At 41.8% G+C, this 23295-nt stretch overlaps 1 protein-coding gene across 4 annotated transcripts in view; it reads right to left on the reverse strand.

Moving 5' to 3' along the window:
- The window catches only part of LOC308146221 (ELKS/Rab6-interacting/CAST family member 1-like), a 127192-nt gene that overhangs the window by 42835 nt on the left and 61062 nt on the right, over window positions 1–23295 (reverse strand). For all 4 annotated transcript variants that reach the window (XM_080517933.1, XM_080517932.1, XM_080517931.1 and 1 more), the window contains 3 exons: window positions 22697–22832; window positions 20401–20532; window positions 10667–10827 (listed from right to left, as the gene is read on the reverse strand). In XM_080517933.1, the coding sequence (XP_080374059.1) occupies window positions 10667–10827; window positions 20401–20532; window positions 22697–22832 (429 nt within the window). The remainder of the gene's footprint in view (window positions 1–10666; window positions 10828–20400; window positions 20533–22696; window positions 22833–23295) is intronic.

Below are 23295 nucleotides of genomic sequence, written 5' to 3' on the forward strand. Positions count from 1 at the left end.
TCCTGAGTGAAGTCCGTATGACGTTTGAAATGAGTCGGTGTGTGTTGGAGCAGAAGTGGGGGGGGGGGCATGGAGGGGCAACCCACTCACCCAAGTGGCCCTTGAATTGCTACTGGTTCCGAGTGATTGTGTGATTTAAACGTGACGCATATGACCAGAATCCTTATGTCCTTTATTGTGTTGCCGCCGGAGCCGCTCAGGATTCTGTCGAACAGTTTACCGACTGCACCGAAGAACCAGATGTCGAAAAGAACAATGTAACCAAGAGTACATGTCCAAGCTAATATTAATGTTGACAGTGGAAAATGAAGGGAGTCATGTGCACCTCCTTTACAAGGAGAGAGAATTTAACCCTTTCATGGAGAACGTGAGGAAATAGGACTTGGGAACCATTGAAATTCATTTAAAGCACATCTTCCTTTATTCGCTTTTGAGATTGAAATAAAGTCATTACTACTGTGTGCGGATGTTTACCACATATTGTCCTCTGCACATGTGTCTGGTTCCATTACAAAAACTATCAACAGCACCTACTAGTGGCCTTACGTTAAAAACAACACTATTTTGGCAGAAAACTTCTCGGAAACAACAACAAAAAAAAGTTAAAATGACACATTTTCTCTTGAAATGTCACATAAATGAGGCCTAAAGTTCTAGTAGTCCGAGAAGTAAATGCATTAACTATGAAGATGAGGAGTAAAGCCTTCATCTTGATCACTTCTGATGGCCGGGATCCACCCGTTTAGTTGCCCCACATAAAACATGCAAAAAAAAAAGAGGCTCTAAATGGGCAAATATTGATTTATAGCGCCATAGAAGCGGCAGTATTTTCCACAGTCGCCGTGACATTTACAGTGCGTTGCCAGTAACTACGTTCTCAGACTGCGCTTTGGCTTTTCCTTAATGCGCTTTTAAATGACCTTTCAGGAAGCGTCTGGCTCACATTGCTCTTTATGCGGCATGTAAAGCAGCGAGGAGACACTGGAAACTGTCAATAACACTGAGCGAAACGGGAATAAACGGGCGAAATTATTCAGAACCCACATTTCTAAACTGGTCGGCGAAAATAAACAGGACGTGCGTTGTGTCGAGCGAGCCAAAACATTATGACCCCTCGAGTTTGTTCTTAAGTTTACCGCATACGGCAGTCGTGTCAAACCCACTTTAGTTCAGTCGCCACATGCAGCCTTATGTCATCACCGGTAAAATAGTGCCATAATAACTTTTACATTTTAACGTTTTTTCCTTTGTTGTGGCACAGAGTATACGTTTTTAAAAGTCCATGTTTTCTCTTAAATTAAACGATTAGTCACAGAAGTTGCGACAATTTTCAACATGAAGACAATTTTAATGATTCTTTCTGGTGAATAAAAAAGAAAAAGAAAAGAAAGAAAACTTCTCCTATAATCACGGTTCTATGAATTGCTTGGTCTTTTCCCCCCAAAACTGCCCCAATACAGGATCTAATACTAAATAAACACACATTAATGGACATTTTCCATTAAAAATGTTTTTTATCTCTACTTTGTCCTTTTTTGTGGACGCCATACATAACAAAAGGCAGTTTCTTGTTAAAATCTAAATTGTACAGAAGCCTTTCCAGATGGGTTAAACGCAGAGGACGAATCCCGTTGTACTTCCGTCTATGTCCTCCGGCCCCATTGCTCCCGCTCACCTCTTAATTTCTCTTTAATAATCTGTTTGATGAACTGGCATGTGCAGCCTGTAATCAGATGAGGAAAACAGGCCAGTTTTGGTTTTTCCCCCAAACCTTTTTTTTTTTTTTGTTCCTGTATTTGTTCTATTTTTTTCCCCCATTTTATTTATTTATTTTTTTTTGATGGGCCTTGATCTCTTTTCTGACTCAAGCTGTCCACCTTCTTAAAACAAGGCACCAGCTCAATCCGGGCTCGGCGTAAGAAGGACGGCACGGCGTGTTAAGATCGGATATTAAAAGATGCAACAACAATGCACACGTTACAACAGAGGAGTCGGCGCCATAAAAAAAAAAAAACTTTCTCTCTTCTTTCGCTCTCGTCTTCAGCTGACGAGCACTGGTTTGCCAAGGCTTCAGAGAGCTTCTGAAAACCCTGTTCTTTAAATATAGCTTTTAACTTTTATTTCACTGATTTCAATCTCTTGCTTGTGCTCTCGCAGGGGAGAAGGAGCGAGGGAGGGGTGGGGGGGTGGGTGGGGGTGATCAAAAAAGGAACAGAGGAAAAAGAACCAGAAGAAACAACAAAAGGGCAAGAAATGCAAGAACAGAGAGCACGAGAAAACGGAGAGAGGAGGGCGAGACGGAAAGCGAGGCGCCCTGATTTGGGCTTGTAAGACGAAGTGTCAAAAGCGCATGCCCCCTTTTTGTCACACTAAGCTCTTAACATGTCTGTCTGTCTGTCGCTCTCTCACTTTCACTCTCTCACACACACACACACACACACACACACACACACACACACACACACACACACACACACACACACACACACACACACACACACACACACACACACACACACACACACACACACACACACACACACACACACACACACTGAGGATGTGGATTAATCTCATTGCTGTCTGAGCGGATCAAAGCACTTGTCTGTGTGTTTGGTGCGCAGCCATAAGCATGTGTACATGCATTTGTGTAGGAGGATGTGTGTGTGTGTGTGTGTGTGTGTGTGTGTGTGTGTGTGTGTGTGTGTGTGTGTGTGTGTGTGTGTGTGTGTGTGTGTGTGTGTGTGTGTGTGTGTTTTACTATACATCGCCAAGCATTTCTCTGGGAATGAAAGCTTCTCAGCAATCACGCTGTCTTGGACGGTTTTTGCAAGTGTGTGTGTGTGTGTGTGTGTGTGTGTGTGTGTGTGTGTCTGAATCTTCTACACATGCAATCCTATTGTCAGTGACGGCTGTAGAAAGCGGCGATGTCGTCGCATTGACAAGAACCGTTGAAAATAGGATCGGTGACTACACACACGCACACGCATACACACACACGCACACACCTACACAGTGACACACATCATTGATTAGTTTCAGTATGTAGTGACAACAGCAAAGACACAGACGGAGAGATAATACAAAATGCAGCTTTTCCAGACAGAAATCTGGCCGTAATGACATTTCCAGACAGATCTGGGCTGAGAAGGAAAGGGACCAAAAAAAAAAAAAAAAAGGATGCGTGGAAAGATGGAGAAAAGAGGAGTGAAGCCAGAGTGAAGGAGGGATGGTAAGATTGAAGGGAGGGATAGCGGAAGGGGTGCAGCCAGAGGTTTGAGGGCCAGAAAGATGGCGGGAGGAGGATAAAACCGGAGAACAGAGCCGCTGAGGAGAAATAAATTCAATTTACGGCGTTCACCTTGAGGCATCAGCCAAGGTTCTCACTGCAGGCGGCTGCAGACTTTACCGCAGGAAACTTGTTTGATTGTAGAAGAAAATTCTTGATTCAATGATTGCAAAAAAAAAAAAAGAAGAAGATTTTATTTACGTGTGTGCATCCTCGCTGCGAGAGTGAAGAGGAGTGACGCGACCCGCCGAGTCTCCGGGCTGATTGACCATTTGTGACACGGGGTCTTTTCATTGAGGCTGCTGAAGGTGTTCTTTCATAACAGAAACATTTTAGCGTTGTTATTATTGTGATAATAGGCATATAAACCCATGGGAAACGCAGGAAAATGTCAGAGCGTTTTGTAAGTATCCTGTTAGTTTTGACAAGAAATCTTGATAAAAAAAAGAAAAAAAAAAAGCAATAAGTTGAGTGTCAAACAAAAATGTTTTTCTCATAATAAATAGCACAGATATGGAACATTTGGCAGATAAGCCATATTCATAATACTGTTATGGCCGATACCTAATATTTACCCATATCAATATATATTGTACATTAAAAAAAGCATCTCCATCGTGTAGATAGATACTGAACAATAGATATAAGCAGTGAATTTAAATGAGCTTTCTCCATTTATTTCAGTGCAAAACATGAATGAAATATATAAATGTCATCAATTTCCTGACTAGATTCATGCAGCATCCATCGGCCACATTCATCATTTGCCTTCTGCATATTGCATGCGTTTACTCTAAAGTAAGTGCGCACACACATCTGCGCCACACCGATTGTTCATATCGACAGACGCTGATTTTTTAACATTTTTAAATGACTCAAAACTGGCCGATTCCAATATCATCCATCGTGCATTCCCGAACCACGTCCTTGACGAGAAACATCTACGGGAACTCAACCTGGTGTGGATCCGCAAAATTCACTTTTAACACCCTAAGAGTCGGCAGCTGTTCTTTACTTCATTCAAAAATACCGTCGATTGCTGCGTTTCGCCTTGTTTGCTGGTGGTTCATGATAATATCTGTTCCTAAACTGAGATACTTTAAGGTTTCCCAGTTCGGTTCAAAACCTTTAACATTTTAAAGCTAATAAAATGTTCACATTATAATTTATATGCGATAAAAAAAAAAAGAAAAGAAAAGAAAAAAGACCAGTAAATCAGTTGACGAAGCAGCACATACACAACGCTGCATGGATGTTAGCGAGGAGACAGCATGTAAGCGGCTGAGCTATTCAATGTACACGACAATTTGAAAGATTGATGGATGAACGGAAGGAGCGAGGGAGACAGAGATGGAGGTAATATAATTTCTTTGAATATCACGCAGTTTTGTTGGCTCGGGCGAGTTGTTGTTGGACAGCTGTCTTTCTCCTCGTCTCCTGCCTCCCCTCCGCTGCTCTCTGCCAAAAGAAACATATCTGCTTCTCTTTCCTTTTTATTATCCTTCCACCACCAAAAACATTAGGATTTATAATTCCTGCCCTGACCTTGTTGCCCTCTTTTCCTCTCCCGGTTGAGTCCACTCTACACTCGTTCTCTCGGGTTGATTTGTACGCTTTTCTCTCATCTCGCTGATCCGGTCCAGCAAACTCCCCCCCCCCCCTCACGTAAAGACTATTTTCAAATGAACATCGTACATTAATGTTTTCAGCGTCACGCTTAGAAATCACTGTGTTGCTTCTATATTGCTGCGGCTCAAAAAAGATGCTCCATGTTTGATGGATTCGAGGAGAAAATATTGTCAAGTTACATCCAGCAACATGTAGACCCGTGATGAATGAATCTTCCAGCAAAAAAAAAAAAAAAAAAAAATCACCAGCGGCTGCTGTTTGAGAAGAAATGCAAATAAATTCAGTCACTGTCGGTTCCATATTTACATAAAACATGCAGTGTGGATGGTTTTGTGTCGACAGAATCGGTTCTTATCTTGACGGTTAAACTCAGGGGACAAAACTAAACCCCAATCAACTTTCATTTCAGGGTTTCCTTTATGCATATGGAAGTTTGGAAAACGGGGTGAACGCCAAAACAAAACAACAACAATCATTATCAATACTTGTGGGGCAAATTATGACTGGGCACCTTCACCACGAGGACTTATGGGAGTTAATGGAAAGAACTAATTGTTTGTCTTCAGATTTAATGAACCTTCATTTGATCTTTCGTTCCTTGAAATAATCCCGGCAGCACAATCATTTCTCGGGATTTAAATTGAGACCCGATTGAAATGTGCTGAAAATCACCATCATCCTACCATCACCTGTGGAAATAATAATCATTTTTGGTGACTTGCACGGGGATAAGTGTGGGGATGTGGACTGTGCGTGCTGGTTGCCAGTTACTCATGTCTGCTGGAGGTAATGATGTGTTCCGGCTGCTCACTTCCTATTGGGTTTACTTGATGCCCTTTCTAAAACGGGGATTAGGAGCCCTTGAGGTGCTCAAGGGTGAGATTCAAACCAGCAAACTTCAGGTTACAATCTCACTATCACAACCTGTAGGATTAGGAACTTCTGATTTCAGATTTTATTTTCTGTTTTAATATGTGAGATTTGGAAACGCACAACAAAATAAAAGTTTCACGCTCAAGGGATTGACCTTGAAAAGTGCAGTTCGATGCTCTGACCAGTCAACTATGGTTCATTTCTCCACTTCCCTCACAGTTTGAAAGTAAAAAAAAAATCTTGTTCGATACTGACTTTGAATGCTTGCGTCTTGAAAAGTAACAGGCATGAAGATAGAAGAGAAGAGACAGAGAGAAAGCAGGAGTGCGTGTTGAACGTCAGCAAAGCAGAACAGCGGAGAGTGAAAAAAAAAGAAAAAAAGAAAAAGAGGCTTTAATTCATCCAGATTGGGATTTCAGACCTGACACCCTGCTGCTATACACACACTGTCAGCACATTCCTCCAGCTGGCCGTGACACGCACACACACACACAACTTCAAACTGTACAAACACATGACAACATACGTGCACTGGACCATATCATGGAGCCGGGAGGAGAATTGTGCACGTGCATATTTAATGTAACTCGCAAAGAAAATAAGTTGCACGTCGAAGCCCTGCGGGGCACATGTATGCATCCGTGTCCGGTTCTTCCTATGTATTAGTATGCACATACACACTTTAAAAAAAAACAAAAACCCAAAACAAAATGTATCAAGGTCTAAAGGTCAGCGCTGACCTGAAGTGTGGAGGACGTATACAAGCTGCTTATGTGAACCGAATCAGGTGGAAATTATTTACGAGCACATTTTTTTGCATTGAGAGGACGTTTAGTCTGGTAACATGTGAGTGACTCGCCTCGTGAAGATAGAATAATGTGTGTGTGTGTGGAGGAGAGGGAGGAAACAGGACAAACCCAGGCCGTCTGTCAGTATCTCTCCTCCTTCGACGTGTATTATTGCGTTACATATTCCTACATGGGAGTGAATGTGTGTTCAAGTGTGTCAGGAGATTCCGCGTCTGTCCAAGAAACCCTTCCGAAACGTCGTACATCACGTGTTACGGCAACATTAAACCTCACGCCGATGTAAAACTGGGCAGCGAGTCAGACGTCAAGCCCCCCCCGCCCCCCCGGGAGTTACTACAGCTTGTGTGCGCAGAGGCAGTTTCATGCACGCGGAGATATATACGCGGGACTCGGCCACCTTAAACAGCTCGTGTTTTACACGTGGAGGGAAAGTCGGAGACAAGTGACGTTATTTTGCTGACCAAACCCGAATGTCTCGTGCGAAATATGAGCGTTGGCGTCCCGAGCATAACTCAGCAGCCGGACGGCGAACGGCTACCTGAGACATCTCCGTCTGAGGGAGCTAAGACTCAGACACGCAACATCCCAAATTATGACAGTCGGAGATGTACGACGTGCTACGCAAAGGGTTGAAAGCTTGAAAGTAGAGTGGGGTTTTTTTTTTTCTTTTTCTCCTTCAGCGAGTTGTCAAACAGCGGTATATTCCTGCATGGCCCCTGCAGGCGATTCGAGGAAGACTTGGAAGCGTTTCGCAAAAAGAAAAAGAGGCTTTTTTTTAATCAGATAAACAACTGGGTACGAAACTGAAAACAGGACAAAATAAAAAATGTCAGCCAACAAACGTGAAACGAAGAAACGCGAAATGAAGTCGATGGGACTGACAAGAGAGCGAGGCTTGGCCGCCGCGGCGCTGGCGATGGGAGATAACTCACAACAGCGAGAACTAGGTTTTGGTTAAAGTCTGTATAAAGCAACAAAAACATGCGCAAATAGTTTTGTCACGACACAAGAAATATGCTCAATCAACAATTTGAGGAGTCGAGCCTCCAGTGCAAAAGAATGTATTCTTATTCAGACCAAAACAATAATAAGTGGTAAATGTGACAAGTACATATGACAAGGTCTCAGTAGAATGAAGGAATCAGGACTTTTCTCTGGTCTGAAACAAGAGTAATGCCGGTTAGTTTTTAAATATGTGAGAACCTATAATGATTTCATCACTGGATGTTTTAAACCCGTTTCAATCCAAATACAGCAACACATAGATCCATGCATGTTTTACTGTTTGACTGAAGAAGACAGTTGATTCAAAAGAAGAATACTCCTGCATTTTCCTGTATTTTTCAGCAAGCATATGTCATTTGTGTTGGTCGATCACATAAAAATCACAGTAAAATACATTAGTGGTTGTAATGTGACAAACATGGGGGAAAGTTCAAGAGGCATGGAGACTTTTTGCGAGCGACTAGATCTACAGACACGGAGTTCAATTCGCACAAATTCAATGATAACATGGATTTAACAGCTCACCAGAGACTGTTGAATCTAATAGTGTGTGTGTGCGTGTGTGTGTGTGTGCGTGCATGTACGTGTGTGTGTGTGTGTGTGTGTGTGTGTGTGTGTGTGTGTGTGTGTACGGGTGCCCACCTCACATGAGACGTCACGTATGTGTCTATTCACATTTGTGCCTGAAACATAAATATTCATCGAGGAGCTGGTTTATACATAAAACAAACGGCGGCGTGCATGGATAAATCAATCAACCCCCCCACACACACACACACACACACACACACACTCACACACACACACACACACACACACACACACACACACACACACACACACACACACACACACACACACACACACACACACATAAAAAAAAAAAACAAGGCCAGGCTTTCTGAGGTGCTGATGCCTGTGACAATCACACGGGTCGTTACAGCACCGATAAAATGGCCAATAACTTCGCTCACCTGGACTGTGAAGGGACGCGCACACACACACACACACACACACACACACACACACACACACACACACACACACACACACACACACACACACACACACACACACCTTTCTATTCAAAAACAAAAGCAACGGAACGCTGCTCGAAGTCTTTACGGACAGGGGGTTGCAGGAAAACTAAATCACCGGCCATGCTCTCATTTCCCACGATGCCCCAATAAACGCCGGTCCCACGGTGCATTTAAAGAGGCAGGACACGCCAACATGGACATTCTGCCTGGCTTCCATTTCAACCCAAAGCCTCGTCCCATTAAACCGGGCTCCGCCGCGAGGCCTCGGCGAGGACGTAAAAGAGCAGAGAAGCACGCGGAGTCGTCGGACCGCTGGACTCCTCTTTAGCCGCACTTAAAAAATGCGGACCCGCCTATTAAAGTTGCATTACCGCGCACAACGGGCTACAATGCAACGTCTGCGTGTGTGCGGGCGTCTGTAAATGTAATCAATCACAAGAGGAGCCGGACGGTGGGACATGGTTATTGCATTAGCGTAGCACTTAACTCGGATGGCTTTGAGAGCGCGGAGGGAAGGAGGGAGGAGATAAAAGAAGAGAGCGAGAGCAGGGACTCAGAGGAGAGAGTCAATGAGGTGGCGGGCGAAGATCATGTCAATGAGAGCAGTCGCCACCTTCCAGAAAAAACCCGACGGAACACGAGAAACTAGCGGGGATATTAAGATAACACGGGCCGGCTAATTCGGTGTTGAAGTTCTGCGTTTTCCAAAATTTATGAGGTACTTCACATTGTAAATGCTCGGCAGATTAAAAATAAGAGAGAGGAAAGCAAGAGTCAATTAGTAGCAAAATCTTTCAAAACAAGAGCTGAAAACCTCGTGTTTTTTCCCCCCACCAGAAGTGAGGAAATATTAAAACTGAATCCAGGCTTCTTACATAATCCCTGAAAATAGAGACGGGTATCATCTGGGGGCCATTTGGTAAGACTTCATAGTATCCATCATTTAAAAAAAAAAAAAAAAAAAAAATCCCACAACTCTTTTTGGCAGGCGACTTCATCCAACGTGTCGTACATCAGAGGATTCAAGTGTGGTGAAGTTGCTCAACGGCGGCGGGGTTTAAACCTGCTTCCTGTCCATTAATATCCATCAATCGTTAACACAAGTTATCTTTCTCAAACCTCCCAATGCAGCGATAGCAGTGAAAATGAATAGGAATGCCACGATTACTCAATTATCTGATTAAAGGGAAGAACGACAGACTTTTGTTGGATAATTTATCATTAACTTCTGCGATATCGACTGATTCTAACAAAAAACTACATTAAAAATAGGGGTTTCATTGAACTATGTATAATAATAATAATAGAATAATTTGGCTTTAATAGAAAAGTACGTTTACGTTAACAAACCCAGTGTTGGTTTGAAAAGCCCCGATCAGGTTTGAAAATAAATCCAGTGATGATTTAAAATGTTGGAAAGAGTTTACCTTTCTTAAAAAGAATGTAAGTCCTGATTTTAAGTATCTTTCCTTTCAGAAGTCCAGGTTAAATGTAAAGAATCTGGTCTGCAGCTTGTTTGTTTTAAAGAGTCAGGACAAAGAGTATATTTTGATGAGTTTTACTTTGGTTTGAGAAATAATTTCCCCAACTGTTTTCTCCTTTGATGTTAAAGAGTTAAAAGAACCCTGAATGTATTAATTTACTGGAAACACAGTGTCACTAAAGTAAGTTTGCTGACTTGCTGGATAAATAGTTGGGCAGTTTGCCAGAAAGTGGCATGGATAGATATTTATAAGATAGATATTAGCACAATAGAGAAACTCTTCAAATAATGAAATGCAGAAGAACAAATTGAGGAAAGACATTTGTCAGGAAAACATGGAGGTTTTCTGAAATGAATCGTGAATCAACCACAACAAAGACTTTAGGATGAATCCATTTTTAGTCTCTAATACTGTCAAGAGCCCCCCGTGATTCAAGATTCCAATGAATGTGCAGTGAGGTGAATAATAAGGCCTCCGATACGTCGCGGCAGAGAGAAAAACGTTTTCTCAACGGCGACGACTGTTCTCTGGTCTTACTTCATCTCCAGGACCTCCTCCAGGTGTTTCCGCCTCTCGGCGCGCAGGGCGGTCAGGTGACCTTCCTTCTCGGCCAGCGAGAGCTGAGTCGACGACAGCTTGGCTTTCATCACCTCCAGTTCCTGCCTCACCTTCTCCATGGCGACCAGCAGGTCCTCCACCTGACGTGTGCAGAACACACACACACACACACACACACACACACACACACACACACACACACACACACACACACACACAGTTGGACATTTTGTGAGCACTATTGTCTTTGCTGTCCTGCAAATATCTGCTTTTACATCTGCGGGAGTCGCTTCTCTCTGCCTCCACATCCTTTAATAACATCTTTGTTTTGACACGAGACGCTCCACCGCGGAACATCAAAAGTGTCATTTTCTTTCTCCTTTTTGTTGCTCTTCTCCTCTCTCTCTCTCTCTCTCTCTCACTTGTTTCTCTTTCCCCCCTCTCGCGGAGCTAATAGATATTTTATCTGTGTCCCTCCGCCTCGCTGGGCGTATATCAGCATGTCAGATTAATGTGTGCGAGGTCAGCGTTCAGCCCTCATGGCGAGAAAGAGAGCCGGCCACCGCACACATGTGCACTTTTGTCTTCTCTCTCTATGAGTTATATTATGCCGGTTCTTCATGAAGTGTTGAATTAGAAAGAAAAGAGTGAGAAAATAAGAAGGGGGGGGGGTTAGAAAAATAAAGTGAGAAAAAGTGCACCATTGGCAGAATAAAGTAAAAGCTGAGCGAGGGATGAGGATGACTGGGCTGAATGAATGAATGAATGAATAAATGGCAGGAATTTAATGACAACACTTTTTTTCTCGTGTTTTGTCTCACATCAGATCTGTTTGTCCTGCATTCCTCAAATAAACCGGTTTTCAACACAACTGAAATCAGTATTTCCTCAATATCGAATTCCCTTTTTTTCCCCACAAAGTCTCACAGTCTGAACACCAGGCGTCAGCGCGGACTAAATTAAAGATCACATTTAACCACTTTGACAAAAGATAATACTGAATCTCTGACTACGTCTTGATTAAAAACTAATGAAAAGCACTGCACAGTGTATACTGATGCAGCTCGCTCGAAAATATTTACAGGTTTTGATAAAAACCAAACTAACGAACTATTTCAGAAACTGGACTTTCCCAGGTATAAATCAGACGTTTAATCATTAAATCTCACATTGAACAGAAGTAAATAGTTAAAAAGAACCAATAAAAAAAGTACAATTTCATATTGATTAGCATTTTTTTTGGTCATAAAATACTTATTGGATATTTCTACCAAAATATGGAAATTACCATCAAATTTAGAATAAAAAATTGGTAAGAATGTTGATTTTCTTTCAACTCTTTTATGTCAAATGTGTGTTTTAGTCGTGTTATATGTTGTAAACATTATTGAGAGCAACAACAAACACGCTATGTCAAGAAAATCTGTCAAATCATAGAAATCCTCACTTAAACACATCAATAGTATTTAATCCAAACTCAGATTGGAAATAACAGCTTGTGACTGTTTCTATTGGAACATAATTATCAGTATTCAATCAATTTATTGGATTTCATTTCTACAGATCAATTCAGTTTGAGGCCTAAAACTACGATACAAACTGAAGATTATGACATTGGTCATCATAATAACTGTGTGTGTGTCTGTTTCATTCATAACTCTAAAAAGTATCAACAACAAGTCAAAATTCATTCAATTTATACTTATAAAGGCTATTAAATGCAAAATCCAAACACTATTCTTGTTTTTAATGCTATTTTGGTTAATCTGAAGCAGGGCTTTTATTCTGACAGTTTAGTTTGAATTCACATGTGTAAACTCAACTTCTTAAAAAAAAACAAAAAAAAACTGCATTGAAAAATGTGTGTCATGATTAATATTTACTTTGGCCTTTCACATCCAGATAATAATCCTCGGGGGTTTTATTTGACATGGCGCTACTCTACCACTATTAGACTGTAGTGATTATTCTCATTTCCCACATCCTCCAGGGTCTTTTACAAATAAAAAATGTACACTCATAAAGTTCTCCTCTGTTGCGGTTGCATTAATGGACATTGGATCCATTTCAAATTTAGATTCCCACAAACTCAAACTACAAGGAACGAAAAGGAAAACGAGGCGAGAGAAAACGACGGGGGCAACAAGAAAGGAACGACGGGTTTGAATCAGAATCTACCTTGATAAAGTTTCGCCTCGACGAAGATCATCGTGTTTGAGTTTGTCTCAAGTCGCAGCATGTAAAAGCGATCATTTCCTTGTCCGAGCAAAAACCCCGAACAATAACCTCTTGTTAAAAGTATTGACAATATTAAACTGGCGGGTTGGAGCTCAATTGGTAACATTTGGCATTCTTGCGATAATCAGACGTTTCACGTTACTAATATGAAAATAATCACTCCTGTACTGAAGTGCTCCAAAAATAAGACGCACTTTCTGTTTCCTGGAACTAGGTCTAGAAAAATGTGGGGTGGTTTGATTATCGCTATTATTACTATTATATTCGGGGACTAATATTAGCTCAGAAAGAAGCGGAATATGTTCGATGTGACTCAAACTAAAGTGACTCCAGCATAATAATAGAAGCGGCTTGAACTCATTTAAAATGATTTATTCAGATAAAGTTGCCTGGTTGGTTAAACACCAAAGCACAACGTGTACAAACAGCTTTATCTTTGTCTCCATGAGATATTTACTGAATAATTGTTTGCCTCGTGTCCAAATTGGAATAAAAAAAAATCGGCCACAAGTGCTGGACCTTGATAGAAGAACTATTCAGAGACGATGAAATGAAACATATCGAATGAGAAAACTGGGGATGGAAAAGTGGACGGTATTTATTTGATTTCATATTGGCTAAATCTAAATCTATAACCTTTTAACTCTCGATGACCGTTCCTATTGTTTTTTTAAGTTCTATTTGCTGTCGTAATATTCCCCTGCTCTCTTGACAGAGGCGATCAGGTTTGTGTTTCACAGCACCGGGTACCACAGTACAGACGCCATGCAACATGTAGAAAAAGGGACAGACAATATATGATATTTACACTTTACATTGCCTATAAAAAGACAAACGCTGTTGTTATTTTTAGCACAATGCATGTGATTCATTTGAAATTCAGAGGGGGGGAAAAAAACATTTTATAATAAATAAACATGAACAAAGCTCCTGCAAACGAGATTATAAGAAACTATCTCATCTGGTGAGTCACATTTAGAATGACTGCTTTGCACTCATGATATTGGAGGACAATATGTTTTGATTTCTCAATTTTCAAGCTAAAAATAGTATAAAAAAAAAATTCAGGTCGCAGAATATCCTCCAATAACAGATCAGTGTCGAAAAGTGCAATTTATAAGTAACTTAAAACCAAAAGACAATAATTTTTTATTGTGCACTGAAAGAAAAACAGTAAATAAAATGGGGGGAAAAAAAGGCAAAATGAAGACACACGCACACGTACAGATGAAGTTGAGTGATTTATGCGATGATAGTTTGTTACCTTCGACCACCTAAATCCAGTTGTGGTGAACTCATGCATTGGAATGTGAGAGAGCTGCATACAAAATAACAGAGGAAAAGTGAGAGAGAGAGAGAGAGAGAGAGAGAGAGCAATGTGAGCGGAGGGAATGATCACAGTGAGGGAGGAGGAGGAGGAGGAGGAGGAGGAGAGAAAGGAGAGGAGAAAGGCACAAAAAGGAAAGCAACACAGGTGTGTAAAACCACATTATGTAGATGATGTAATGAATTTATTAAAACCTGTAATTGGCAATAAACAGCCGGATGTGAAGGTTCTTCTCTCATTTTATACCAAACTGTGACACATTGCAGCAAATATTACAAAAGATTAACAGTCTAAATGTTCATACATGTTGTTGTTGTTGTTGTTCACTATAATGTGACACGTGTTGCTGTTTAAACATCGAATCACTGAAAGAATACGAATTTTAAAGAATTTACTTTTCTGTATTTGGGTGATTCTTATGAAATCTTTAGTTTTTTTGCTTTTTTTAAACATTTAACATGTCAGATTAAAGTGAATCACATTAAATGTTTTTTTTTGTTTTTTACGATTTTATTGTAATTTTCATAATTAATTAATGAACCCTGGTAAATTCACCCTTGATCTGATTTTCTTTTCAATTCCACTAAGAAGTATTTTCACATAAAAAAACTAGAATTGTGTGCATTTAGGACTACATATGATATCTATGGTGTTTTAACAAATTAGAAATATTTCTTGTTTTGTCTGCACTTGATTTCCCGCATTACTGTAACCCGACTTTTTCACTGTGCCTTTAAACTGACTGAACCCTCCCATGATGCATCGCTTGTAGATTTAAAATAACCACAAGGTCAGTGTGCATCTCTTTTTTCTTTTTTGCACATTATAAAAATCTAATCAGATTAGATTGTTTAGGTTTGGATGTTACTTGAACAGCGTCGCTGAGAATAAATTAGTAAAATTTTGCATGACTATGAAATTACACATTCCTGAATTGTGTGTTTAGTTGTTCAGCTGAGTTAATGTGGTTTTATTTATGCTGGAATAAATTAAATGGAAATTATCATCTTGTATATTGAGTTTTATGCATGAAGACTTTCTTTCTGGATGGTTACATAATGTAATAAATTCCAATTTTATTTATAAAAAAATTTATAATAATAAAGGAACTACTGCAATATTTAACAAGTTATTAGAAAATGCCACAGATTGTTATCAAATGTGAGTAATAATTGGTGTTAATTTTCATATAATGCAGTGATTTTACATAATGCAAAGTCACACGGTGGGAAAGAGTGAAAAGAACAAGGGAGGGGACATTTTTGGGAAAGAGATAAATGAAAAAAAGACGGAGGAGAAATGCAAACCGGGAGCGTTCAGAGAGAATCAGGAGGAGAGGAAGAGGAAAGAGATGCTCTTTTGGCTCGGAGTAGTGACAGAAGGCTGGGGGATGGAGGGATGGAGGGATGGAGGGATGGAGGGATGGAGGGGAGAGGAGGAGGACCACAACCCCTTCAGTTGTCTAAAATGTGCGCGTTTGTGCGTGGGCGTCTTCTCAACTTTTAGTTTGAGGGCAAAAAAAAAAAAAAAGCGGATGAAAGGAAGAAAAGAGGAGGAGGAGAAGAAGAAGAAGAAGGTGCAGCGAGTTCAAGAATTAAAAAATGCGTGCGACTAATAAAAGACCCAAAAGCTGCGGAAGGACTAATAAAAGACCCAAAAGCTGCGGAAGATGGCGTCTGTCTTTAGTTTGGTGTCTGAAGAGACGGGCGGCGTGTGTCATAGCGTTGACTCATACCTCTGCTGTCACACACGCACACACACACACACACACACACACATCTTTCTTCGCAGATCACACACATTCGTGACTCATGTCTGGCAGAAAAGGTTTCGTATATTTTCATGTCACTTTTTTTTTTCTTTCCCCCCCTACTTTAAATGTGTTCAACCGACACAAACACACAAGACAAGCACACATCTTGTCAGCATATAGCTGCATATAAAAGAAGAGTGTTTGGAGTTTGCTTTCATAGAGTCAATGAGTGTATATAAATGTGGGTTACATTGCATATATGTGTGTGTGTGTGTATGCCAGCACTATAATAAGCACTGTGTGCGCCTTTGAACGGGCCCGGCGTCATTGAGCAACGGGCAAATTGTCTCCCTCTGTCATCATTTTATAAATCATTATGTGAAAGGTTAATTGCAGTGACACGGGTATAAAAAAAGAAGCTCCCAAAATATTTATTTACAATTTTACTTGTGGACTCTGAGACGCGTTTCCCAGTCTGAAATTTAAATTTATTTTTTAAAAACCCCCAAAGCGGCGTCCATCTGGCTCCCGCTGAATGCCATGTTGTCCAGCGTTGGCGCCCTGTTTGAATAGCAGTTAGCGCTTGTTTCTGCCATGTGTGTGTGTGTGTGTGTGTGTGTGTGTGTGTGTGTGTGTGTGTGTGTAGAAACGTAGCTGTATGTATGTGGTCTGCCGTCGTGCGTAGTACTACCCTGTCTGAGAGTACCGCAAAGGGCGACTTAATGTTGTTGATGTTGGGAAAGAGGACCGCGCCGAGTGTTTGGCCGCCATCGCCGCCCGTCCACCGCACGCCTTCCTCCTTTACCCGGGGACGTTTTAATGGGGGGGAGAGAGAGACGCTCTCCGAATGCTGCGAAGAAATTCAATTCCGATCGCGCCTCGAGGAGAATACTCCTAATGTGTCGGTCCTCTGCAACGCAAAGCGCTCGAAGTTTCAGTTTTGTCAGTTTCTTTGGGGCGAGGAAAAGAATTTCTGGAGATATAAATTGAGAAGACGTTGAACTGAGGAACAAAGGATGCAGTGAAAGTTGTTAAATTACCTCCACGCAAAGGAAAGAAATCTAAAAAGGAAAAAAAAAAATGCAAAAAGGCTTTGATATGTTTGTTTGGCTTCTCCCTCTTTACTGGGTCAGCCTCTGCAGCTTTTAACCATTTTAACCTTTTCTGCCTCGACACGGGATTCAAACTCGCAAACGAGGTCAAGACTTAAGTGGATCTTTAGTTTTTTTTCACTAAACTTCCCAAATCACACAACCGTCAGAACACGAATTACGATGTTGTGTTTTTTTCAGGTTTTTTACATAACTTACAACACATCTGCTGACATACAAAATAATGATTATTGAATCATAATAGAAAAGTAATAAGAAAAATGATGATTATTGACAACAATTGGAAAAATTGTACATCAGTGGATGTATAATACAGCTTAGGAAAGTTTTCGTATACAAAATGTATCTATAAGCTTTCTGTATATAATAAAATGAGACAATTCAATCCAGTAAGTAAATTATAAAGGTGCAACAATGATACAAACTGGACATTTGACATTATTGCAGCAAAAAACTAGGGACAGTAAAGTTTCTCTCTATTTGATCAGACGCTGCTCTTCAAAGATAACATTTGATTCCTATTGATTGGAGGTTTTAGTCCAACTCCGGTACGTATGCGTCCATTTGTGAAGGTGTACTTTCTCCTGACGGAAGGTGTTTCTCGTCATGATTTCCATTCTAATAACTCAGACTGAACCCAAAGTGCCACCAGAAATACAAACACCACATTTATGTCTGTGTCAATATCAACTGGAATTTTTTAAAATGGAAATCGTAGCAAAAGCTGGGGTTCATTTAATTGCACGGTTGTACCTAATAAAGTGGCTCGTGACCGTAGAAACAGACTATCTATAGAAACGGTGAGATTTATGCGCCAACAATTAATGACAATTAGTCTGGCACCCAGAATCGACATCCAAAAAGTGAAATTCGGATTCTTGCACCTCTGGTTATTAAAGTGAGACTCATGAAAAAAAAAAATCCTACAGTAAAAAAAAAAAAAAAACAGCTTTTTATAGGTGTGAGGTAATGATGTATTAATATTGAAGCACGACAAAAGGCAAGGTGTAAAAAAAAAATGGCGTAAATCCTTAAAGCACCTGAGCCGAGTTCGTAAAGCTGCTCCTAAATGTCGTCGGAGAAAAATAATAAGTTGACAGATTTCTTTTCTTTCTTTTTTTTTTTTTTATTTCCCCCTCCTCACACCAGCACCATACATTCACACACATTTCTCTACTCGCTTGTTCAAACTCCTCGTCGACGCCTTTCCCCGCCGCTATTTCTCGCCGGTTGCATCATGATATCAAAAGGGGAAATCTGACCTGTCGCACGCATCCGTTTGAACGCGTTTCCTTGTTGCACGCGGCGTCTTTGAACGCGTCGGCATCACATCGGGAATTTTAAACGAGTTTCTTCAAGCTGATGTTCACAACGTCAAGTTGAGGATTGTTCTCCCTTTGTTCTTTCCTTTAGCGATGGCAGGGATATTCTGAGCAACGATCTAATAAGTAGGAATGTACTGGTTATTTTGATGCGCCGTGATATTTAGCCTTTGTCTTTTTAATGGTTACAGTTTTTTACTTGGCTTTTAGTTTTTTATTTTTAATACGTGTATGTGTATATATAAGGTAAGGGAGGTGGGTATCGCTGTTTTCAGTTCGTTTTTACCCTGTGCTGCATTTTACTGTTCAAAAATTACATTAGACTGACTGACCTGTGCAGTGCAATGACGCTATTAGTCATTTTCTTACTTTATAATACAGTAAAACCGACAACTAAAACTTTAACCTTATGGTTAAAAAATGTCCCTCGTGTATATCTTCAGTAAACGAACAGGACGATTATGCCACACACTGCCTCTATTTTTAATAAATAGATGGAAAAAAATGTCACAAAAAAGTAATTTACTCCAAATATATGTCGTCTTATTATGTATTATTCCATTATTGGCTGCGGTCATTCCATTCTCAAAGTTTTTTGCTTTTTTTTTCCTAAATGCGACTTCAACGATGTCATAACTTTTGAAGGTTACATTATCCGACCATAGTTTGGCGGGACCGGCTTTGACTGTTAAAAAAAAAAACGCATAAAGCGCATGGGAAGAAGCTATTTACTGTGTGTCTGTCCATCATGGCGTCTTCCGTGGGTTCGGCCCGTCGTTACAGGCGAGCGCTTCCTCCGCTGCGCCTGTCGGTCTGGAGCCGCTCGTTTACGCCGCCCGCCGCCGAGGGTGTGAGCGAAACGCCTCGAGAGTAAAAACATCTGTTTGCTCCGCCTGTCTGTACTCGTTTGCCCGGTAAGTAAAGGCCGGAGCGGACGTCCAACATTTAGAGGCAGTAATAACAATGGAGTCCGGCCATTTTGCCAACAGCTACAGCTCACCGTGTTTTCTCAGGGCAGTTTTCGTCCTGACAGCCCGCGCTGGAGGTTTTTTTTTTTTTTTTTTCCCCCCTCACCCGACTTGTCAAAACCCATCCAGACACCGCCGAACATTTCCCATCTCTATGCCCTTGTTAAGGCGCTGGTACTGTGGGGGCACAACACACACACACACACACACACACACACACACACACACACACACACACACACACACACACACACACACACACACACACACACACACACACACACACACACACACACACACACACACACACACACACACACACACACACACACTCAAGCTCCCAGTGGTCTGAGGTTGAAACTTTTCCCTCCAGACTGAACCTTTCACAGTGAAACATTTCACTCAGTTTGTGAGCGTCGCCGCTGTTCTCGATATAGATGAAACCCATTAGAAACTGGAGCGGTCAGTCCATTTAAAAAAGAAGAAGAAGAAGAAGAAGAAGAAGAAGAAGAAGGAAAAAAAAAAATGGCGTCCGTGTGTTGAAAGAGGGACAAAATGCAAGCTGTTCTTTAAATAGGGACGTATTTACCTCGCCTGGAAATGAAGAGTGACTGCACAAACACACACACACACACACACACACACACACACACACACACACACACACACACACACACACACACACACACACACACACACACACTTGAATGAGCTCAGCTGGCATCAGGGCATAATGTGTCTCCTGCTCCCCCCCCCCACCCCCCCCCCCCCCCCCCCCCGCTTTGACTCAACCAATGTTTAGTTATGTCAGACAGAGTTTGCCCTGAAGATGTTCCTCCGTGTTTTCCTCAAGCGACGGTGTGTCTGTGTGGGAAGCTGACTGATCGGGGTTGAGATTAAGGGGGGGAGGTTCAGGGAGGGGGGGGGGGGGTTTGAGGGATTCTCCTTTCATGCAGGGACTGGCGTACACGGGAGGGAGGAGGGACACGGTACCTGCTTCTCGGAGTGCGTGCGCGCCTCCTCCTCCTGGGCGAGCACCACCTCCCTCTCCGCCGTGATCTGAACGCTCTCCCTCAGCGCCTCCTCCAGCGCCTCGATGCGGTCCTCCTTGTGACGCAGGGAGTCCTGCCGGCCACAGCGTTCACGTCAGCTTATGATCGGGGGTTAGGTTGCGTGCAGAAAATCTCACAGTCGGCATTTATTTCTGGGGCTGTGGAGCCCCGAATAACCCCGAACAGGCACAGAAACAACAAAAAAATACATTTATATGAACACAACTTAAAGGACCAAGAGAAAATTAAACCAACATGTTATTGTCAACAAGAATTGCGAATCATAATCCGTTACAGACTGGATTCTAGCAGGTTTGCAAATTGGAAAGTGTATTAATGCCCCCCAAAAAACGCAATCACTTAAAATTTGTCAATTTGAAAAAAAAAAAATTACCCTACCTAATTCATAAATCGGGTATTCAACTGTTTCACAAGCAGGAAGGTTTTACATCTTGCAGCAGAACTAATTTAAGTCATTTGCAAAACTCAAAGAGAATACAAGCTGCAAATCAAGGACTTTTCTGCATTAAAATAGTTTAAAATGGTACAATTCCAGTATTTTCAATTCAGTTTTTTGAAAAAAGATAATTTATTTCCATCAATTTGCGCCAAAAAAAAAAAAAATCTATTTATTTGTTATGCTTTCATTGTACTTTACTCATATTGGGGCCGCATGTGAATTTGCCTGTTAATACAATGATTACTTACTATTGCGATGAAGGATTATTTGTTTTGAATCTTTACAAAAATGTAAAAACAAACATTTTAATATCGTTGTATTCTTTGTGGAAAGGTAAAGGAGCTGCTATGTAATATTTGATTAATCAACCAATCAGTAGGATGTTAATCGTGGTCATTCTAAAACGGTGCTTTTGTTTACAACATTACAGCGTCTTCTCCTAAACCGTTTTAATGAGATGCAGCGCAAAAACCTCCCCCGATCTGAAAACTGGAGTTCCCTGCAGAAGCCTGTCACATCTGTCTCGGCGGGTCCCCTGAGTAAAAAACAAAACAAAAAAACCCTGGGACAGTCCTCATTCATGTTTTCTGCGCTTCACGCCTGGGATGAGTTACAAAAAGACTCACAAGCAAGGCGGCGTGATCTCTATCAGTCTCTGAGGACTTCCGATCAAACGTGCCTGCTTTGGGGGGGGGGGGGGGGGGGGGGGGGGTTTTGTTCCCCCCTCTGCACAGGAAACTGGCTCTCCTGGTCAAATTAAGAGCTGAATGAATAATGGATGGTGACACATTACAGTGGACATGAACAAACCCCAAGAACATCTGAACCACATGTGCGGAGAATCTGAATCCTCCACGAACCGACATGACTCCGTGTCTGACTATGCTGACCGAGAATGACTGTTAACGACACTTTAATTTCTTATTGTATCGAATTAAATCCCAGGTCGGAATTATCCCCACATTCCCGTTTACGGCGAGAGTCGGTGGAGTCGGTGTGACACACGCCGAGTTATGGCGGTAACCACCGCGGTCCCGTCGGCCTCGGTGACTCACCGAGCCGTCAGCTCATCCCCCGACCACATGAATGCGCGCGGATGACAACTTTCAAACTCCTCAAACCGAAGATCAGTCATAGCTGACGGACGCGCGCGCGCTTATCCACACACACACGCATCTGCCTCTAAATCGGAAGAAGCCGCAGGGGCGAGCAATTAGCGGAAGGGGAAGAACACGGGGGAAGTTTCAAGCCAATCAGAAGACGGGAGGTTTGAAAGAAACACCTGATGGTCACTCGACAGTCCCGGCAGACAATTAGTGGATCGTCTCAGACCACAGAAAGTTTCACACCCGCAGCTCTTTTCCTCCTCTAATCACCTCCCATCCTTCTTTTTTTTTTTTTTTTTTTTTACTCCTTCACCTCTCTCTTCATTTGTGTTCTCCTCATTTCTCCCCTCCATCTTCTACATCCTCTCCCTGTCAATTATCCCCTTCATTTCCCCCTCTCTCTCTCTCTCTCTCTCTCTCTCTCTCTCTCTCTCACACACTCTCCTGCCTGGGAAGCTGCCGTGTGTGTGTTTGCGTGTGACAGTGAGTGTGTCTGACATTGCCTTAGGCTGCTCCTCGTCACGTTGTGACAATGCGAAGTTGTTACAGCAGACAATATTCAAAGGACAAGGAGAGGGAGAGAAACTTTTTCACCCTCTCATTTCACTCCTCCAGCATCCCAAAACTTGCTGCTGCCTCCTCCTCCTCCTCCTCCTCCTCCTCCTCCTCACCTTGATCTGCTGGGAGCTTTCATTCAGGTTGTCCTCCCTCTTCTTGGCCTCCTCCATCAGCTGGGCGTTGCGGCTCTTTTCCAGCTGCTCCTTGTGCTTCAGGTTGGCCACCTTCTTCGACTGGTCCTTCATCTGCCTGCACAAACAGAATAAAACCCAATGAGGCCTCTAATCGACTCGCATGTGTCACAACCCTCTGGCTGCTACTGCACTGTGCGAGGAATCCGTGCGCAGTTTGAATAGAGCTGATTAAATACAGAACTTTATTAGTAATATTTCACCTGGATGGATGAATTGATGCAGACGTCCTGACATAAAATGGGCCCGCCAAGGAAACACATACCTCTTCAGCCGATTCAAAGTCGACTCCATTCAAGGCTACAATTTAGAGTCACAAATGACCTCAAAGGTATTTTGACTGTGAAAAGAAATCAGAGTATCTGAGACCAGACTTGAACCTTACAGCACTTCCCCGGCCTTGAGCCACAAACATCTGTGACATCTCTACATTATATACTCATATTTAAGTCGGCCAATTAAATGTTGTCTTTACAAACAGCTAATCAACCGATGCATTTAATCTTTCAAATTGATTCAAA

This window comes from Blennius ocellaris (assembly GCF_963422515.1).
Source record: "Blennius ocellaris genome assembly, chromosome: 22".
In the NCBI taxonomy this organism is placed as follows: domain Eukaryota; kingdom Metazoa; phylum Chordata; class Actinopteri; order Blenniiformes; family Blenniidae; genus Blennius; species Blennius ocellaris.